Below are 5920 nucleotides of genomic sequence, written 5' to 3'. Positions count from 1 at the left end.
GACAACATGCTGGCATCGACTTCACCAACACCTTCGCTCCGATCGTCAAGCCCGACACGATACGCACGGTTCTCCACCTTGTTGTCTCCCGTGCTTGGCCGGTGCACCAGATGGACGTCTCCAACGCCTTCCTCCATGGTCATCTCGAGGAGCAGGTCTTCTGCCAGCATCCCACCGGGTTTGTTGACCCGGCACTTCCCGACCACGTGTGCCTGCTTTCTTGATCCTTGTACGAACTGAAGCAGGCTCTGCGCGCTTGGTACCAACGCATCGCGGCGTTTCTTCACCAGCTTGGGTTCCGCTCCACCCGCTCGTACACCTCGCTTTTCGTCTATCATCGGGGCTCTAACACGGCCTACTCGCTGCTCTATGTCGACGACATCATCGTGACGGCATATACAGTCGACCTCCTCAATCAGCTCACGGCTCGTCTTCGCGTTGAGTTCGCCATCAAGGACTTGGGTCCTTTGCACTACTTCCTCGGTGTTGAGGTGGTGCGCCGTCCGGATGGCTTCTTCCTTCATCAGCAGAAGTACGCTCACGAGCTCCTGGAGCGCGCCGGCATGCTTAACTGCAAGCCCGCTGCTACGCCTGTTGATACGAAGGCCAAGCTTTCTGGCACGGATGGTTCTCCTGCTTCGGATGCTGCTTTCTACCGGTCAATTGTTGGTGCTCTTCAGTACCTCACTTCGACTCGACTGAAGATCCAGTATGTCGTGCAGCAGGTGTGTCTTCATATGCATGCTCCTCGAGACGTTCACTGGGCTGCTGTCAAGCGGATTCTCCGCTATGTTTGTGGCACTATGGATCTTGGCGTCACGCTTCATGCCTCCGCCGACACCGCTCTCACCGCCTACTCCGATGCAGATTGGCGGGCTGCCCTCACACTCGTCGCTCCAGCTCGGGCTATTGTGTTTACCTTGGATCCTCATTTATCTCGTGGTCGTCCAAGCGCAGCCTACGGTCTCTCGTTTCAGTGCTGAGGCTGAGTATCGTGCGGTGGCCAACGCTGTCGCCAAGTGCCACGATAGTCTACCGCGACAACGTCTCAGCGCTCTACCTCTCCGCTAATCCGATGCATCATTGACGGACCAAGCATATTGAGTTGGATATTCATTTTGTTCGGGAACATGTGGCCCTTGGCCATATTCGTGTTTTACACGTCCCTACTTCCCAACAATTTATAGATATCATGACCAAGGGTTTGCCTATGGCATCATTTGAGGAGTTCCGGTCCAGGCTTTGCGTGAGCCGCGGTGCCGCTTTGACTGCCGGGGGGAGGGGGGGTGTTGAGTACATGTGTTGTGCATATTTGTGTATTGGGCTCACTTCCTATTTACCTTGTATAGTTGAGGTCGTGGCCTACTCCTATACATCATATATACGTGCGTTTTGCACTCGAGAAATACAATACGTAATTCCCACATCATACAGTCCTTGCCTCCGGCCTCGTGCAAAGCAGAAAGTGACTGGCGCATCATAAAAATTCAGGCACCTGAGATTTAGACAAAATGTACCGTAGAACGATTTTTGTAGGTTAATGATTCAAGAAAAGAGACGTGGCAGATCTTTGATGAGTACAGTACTACGTACTTTTTCCCCCTTCCAAAATGAAGTTGTCCCGTTGTAGACAAAGAAATCACACTGGACCAGAGTGGGACTGTTGTTCATCGACGAAAGGAAACAAAGAAACAAAAATCACCCGGTCCCGTCCAGCCACATTACAGATGCAAACAAATCGCTACTGCGCGTTTAGCAGCAGCAGACAGGTCTGAGAAAACAGGTTGGGCCGGGCGACAGCACCCTGACCTCAGTAGTTACTGATGCGCGAGATTCGCTGACGCTATGCGCCAAGTCGCTAGCCGCTGCCTTGACTCGGCTCTCCCTTTCACACGTCGGGTCGATTCTCCTCCGGGCTCTAGCCCTGCGACGAATTCTCGCTTCGTTTCTGCGGGGGCGGGGGCGGGCAGCGGGAAGTCGCAGATGGGAGTTGAGATGTTTGCGCGGGCCTTCGCCGTGGTCGATGCATGGACGCCAACAAAATTGCTGTACGTAGCTTGTACGATGGTGATGCTGCTGATGCTTGTACGCTTTAGCCAAGGATGGCTCGTGCAGCAGTCATGTTGGGGGCTTTAGTCGTTTTTTCCTTGTGAAATTGATCAAATCTAGTATACAAATTCACCGGAATTACAAAGGATCTTGACCTTGTCGATATTCTGAGATCATTGAACGACCACTACTGTCGCCGACATGTCACTGTCGTCACTCTCCTATCAGAGTGAGCTTGACCTTGTCGATCGCAGTCGGAAATTTGGCTATGCCATTTGTTCGAACACTTGTCTGCGTGATGTCCGCCATGGACGGCAATGTGCAGGGGCGAAGGGTGAAGGGAGGCATAGGCAAGCCGGCTTGGCGATGGGGTGGAGCGGCGGAGTAGGTGGTGCAACGGCAACGTTGGTATCTGACTACGTGGACATAAAAGTAAGGCCAAATGAACGGAGTGACAAATGCAAGGCTCTCGACAGGGTTTTCGACTTTGGTACGGGCAACAAGACGCCTGTGTGCCGGAGGTCCGAATGGAGTGCACACAAACCTCCATTCATGCCCGTCTTATGGGAGTTTGGACGTGCGGACCGGTCCATCGACGTTTGATGCGCGTCGTTTGACCGGTCCATGTGGCCCGGACGTTTAGCTGCGTTTTGATGCAGGCATTGGGCGTTGAGAATGTTTGCAAATTTTTTGTTTGAGGTTGTAATTTTTTTGTTGTTGTTGGTTAAGTTTGCTTTGGAACGAAATTAAGCACAGTTTTGACCAAGTACGACACTCTTCCAAGTAATACTATCTTCGGTGTTTTGACTTCCTTCGAGCAGTTGGAAAGACGACGCCCTCGACGAGTGGACTCGCCAGATTTCTGAGCTCACCCGCAACGTATACGAGGACGCCGGCCGCAACCGTATGCCCCAGGCGAGCAATCACACGAGCCACTCCAATCAGCGCGCGCACGCACCCATATGGAGCGAACGCGCGCGCGATCCCTTCCAGGCTAAGGTTTCCCGTCCCGTCTCCCTCCCTCCCTCTCTCTCTCCCGGCGCATAAAACCACGACCATCCACACCACCTCACTCACTCCCGGCCAAGCCACAAAGCACCCAAACCCCAAAAGCAACCCACAAAATTCTCTCTAAACAAACCCGGGAAATGCCCGCCCCGGCCGCAAAAGCAGCTCCCCCCTGCCGCCCCGCCCCCGCCGCCGCCGCTAAATAGTGCCGCCGCGCCGCCCGTTTCATGGGTGCCGCGCGTCCGCGGCGCTGGAGGTTCCCCTTCCAACGCAGCGCGCCCTCCTCCCCCTCCTCCAAGTCCCTGCCGCCGGCCCCCTACTCGCCCGCGCGCTCCGCGGCCGCCGCCTACCCGGAGCCGGACCGGAAGTGGGAGGAGGAGGCCGCGCCGCCGGAGTTCGTGTGCCCGCTCTCCGGCGCGCTCATGGCCGACCCGGTCATCCTGCCCTCCGGCCAGACGTACGAGCGCGCCTGCCTCCAGGCCTGCGCCGAACTCTCCTTCTTGCCCCCCGGCGCGGGCTCGGGCTCTGATGCGATGATTCCAAACTCGGCCCTCAAGGCCGCCATCGGCTCCTGGTGCGCACGCTCCGGCCGCGCGGCGCCAAGGCCGCCGTCCAAAGAAGCTGCCCGGGACGCCGTGCTCCGCGCGATGCCTCCGGCCGCGGCAGCCGCGGCCGAGGCCAAGTCTGTTAGGACTAGAAGGGCGGCGATGGCGAGCTCGTCCAATTCCTCCTACTCCTCCCCGGCGTCCGCCGCGTCGACGTCGACGTCCACGTCGTCCTCGGAGATCACACCCGCGGAGGAGGATGCGGCCGTGAAGCCAGTCAAGGAGGTGGAGTTGCCGGTTGACCCGTTGGAGGATGAGGTGGTGGCGACGGTAATGGACGCGGACGAAGATGTAGAAGTGGCGGCCGCTTGTGCCCTCCTCCGGGACGCCACCCGGGGGAGCGCGGAGCGTCGGCTCGCGCTCTGCACGCCGCGGCTGCTCGCGGCGCTCCGGCGTGTGCTGCTAATCCCGCGGCACGCCTCCGCGCGGGTCGACGCGACGGCGGCGCTGGTCAACCTCTCCCTTGAGCCGGCGAACAAGGTACGCATCGTGCGCGCGGGCGCCGTGCCGGCGCTCGTCGAGGTGCTCCGCTCGAGCGGCTCGGCGCCGGAGGCGCGCGAGCACGCGGCCGGCGCGCTCTTCGGCCTGGCGCTCAACGAGGAGAACCGCGCCGCCATCGGCGTGCTGGGCGCGGTGCCTCCCCTGCTGGACCTCCTCACCTCGCCCGCCCACCACCCGCGCGCGCGCCGCGACGCCGGGATGGCGATCTACCACCTCTCGCTCGCCGCCGTCAACCAGTCCAAGGTGGCCCGCTTCCCGGGGGCATCCAAGGCCCTCCTCACCGTGGCGTCCAGCGCCGTCGAGCCGACGCCCATCCGCAGGCTGGCTCTCATGGTGATCTGCAACGTGGGCGCCTGCTCGGAGGGCCGCGCCTCGCTGATGGACGCGGGCGCCGTGGCGGCCGTGTCCGGCATCCTCCTCTCCGCCCACGACGACGCCACCCGCGCCGCGCTCGCGGAGCTGGAGGAGTGCTGCGTGGCGGCGATCTACGCGCTGAGCCGCGGCAGCCTCCGGTTCCGCGGCCTGGCGCGCGCGGCCGGCGCGGACAGGGCGCTCCGCCGCGTGGCCGAGGAGGGGACCCCGGGGGGCGTCCGGCGCGAGATGGCGAGGAAGACGCTGCGCGCCATGCGGGGCGACCTGGACGAGGAGGCGGACCTGACCGGCAGCAGCCTGGAGTGCGGCGACGGGGACGACTGCGGCGGCAGCATCGTGTCCGACGGGCTCATGTCGTTCCGGCGGCGGCAGCGCGAGGTCGGGGCCTCGTCGTGCGGCAACACCGCCGAGTTCTGAGCCAATCCTTCCATCGCCGCCACCATTTGTATGTAAAAAAACACGCTTGCTCAATTAGCGTTAGACATTGGTGCCACTGCCACTGCCACGAGAGGATGAATCCCCTCCTTCGTTTTGGAACTGTGATTGTCGATGAAAGTGCAATGAGCTTGTTCAAATGTCGTCGTCCTCGAGTGCATGCTCCGAGCTCGTGCCATGGAGTTTGCGGGCTCGCTCGTCGGCTCGTGTGCTGCCGGACAAAGGAGGAGCTGGTTGGTTGGTCGGACGTTGCTTGCAAGCCAGAGCAATCCTTTGTTCTCTCCGTACTTGCAGTCGCGGACATGAGTGACAGGTACTATATTATTGTTTTAGGCAGGACCGGCCTCATGTCCTCATGCGTGTTGTTTCCACCTGTAAATAAAACCATCTTTCTGCTCTCGATCCACTGGTTGCTTCGTTGGCCGATGTACTATGCTGGTGTAGGCCACACCATGCGTTGCGTTGGATCTTTGACAATGTATGTGTCGCATTGGCCATTTGTAAATTCTTGCTCGCCTACAGTAGGACCAATCAATCCGTGTTCTCTACACCGCTTGCCACTGGGCAGTGGTTTCGATCCGTGCTGTTCATCGACGGATCTGAGCATGGATTTCTCCCATTTTCCTGTCGCTCGACCGATCTACCGATCTGAACATGAACCCCTCCCATTTTTTTAAAATGGCGAGAGGTGTGACTGACTGACGGAGGCCATGCCTGCCAAAGATAATGCGTGCGGTACTGCTGTCTCTCTACCTTTCCTTTCCTTGTAGGGCCTCCCGTGGGAACCTGACCTTTTGCATTGCGTGATTCCTCCCAGATGTTGTTGTCCCTGCCTCTTCTTTTCGAGATGGATGGGGGTTGGAGGGTGTGGAGACAAGGCTTTCTTAATTCATCCACGCATTCCTCCGGATTATTCTCGACCTTAATCAACATCCATTTGGTTATCTGTA

At 59.1% G+C, this 5920-nt stretch overlaps 1 protein-coding gene across 1 annotated transcript; it reads left to right on the top strand.

The window, feature by feature from the left end:
- Nucleotides 1-3023: 3023 nt before the first annotated feature.
- Nucleotides 3024-5369, top strand: LOC119301476 (U-box domain-containing protein 39-like). Its single transcript, XM_037578441.1, has one exon. The coding sequence runs from the start codon at nucleotides 3285-3287 to the stop codon at nucleotides 4950-4952; it is 1668 nt and encodes a 555-aa protein (XP_037434338.1). The 5' UTR covers nucleotides 3024-3284; the 3' UTR covers nucleotides 4953-5369.
- The last annotated feature ends 551 nt before the right edge of the window (nucleotides 5370-5920 follow it).

Source organism: Triticum dicoccoides, chromosome 5A (assembly GCF_002162155.2).
Source record: "Triticum dicoccoides isolate Atlit2015 ecotype Zavitan chromosome 5A, WEW_v2.0, whole genome shotgun sequence".
NCBI classification, from domain to species: Eukaryota; Viridiplantae; Streptophyta; class Magnoliopsida; order Poales; family Poaceae; genus Triticum; species Triticum dicoccoides.
Note: the sequence above shows the minus strand (reverse complement) of the source record. Positions and strands in the feature narration are given on the sequence as shown.

Excerpts from the sequence above, each read along its gene's own strand:
- LOC119301476 (XM_037578441.1), top strand. The coding sequence starts at position 3,285 with ATGGGTGCCGCGCGTCCGCGGCGCTGGAGGTTCCCCTTCCAACGCAGC.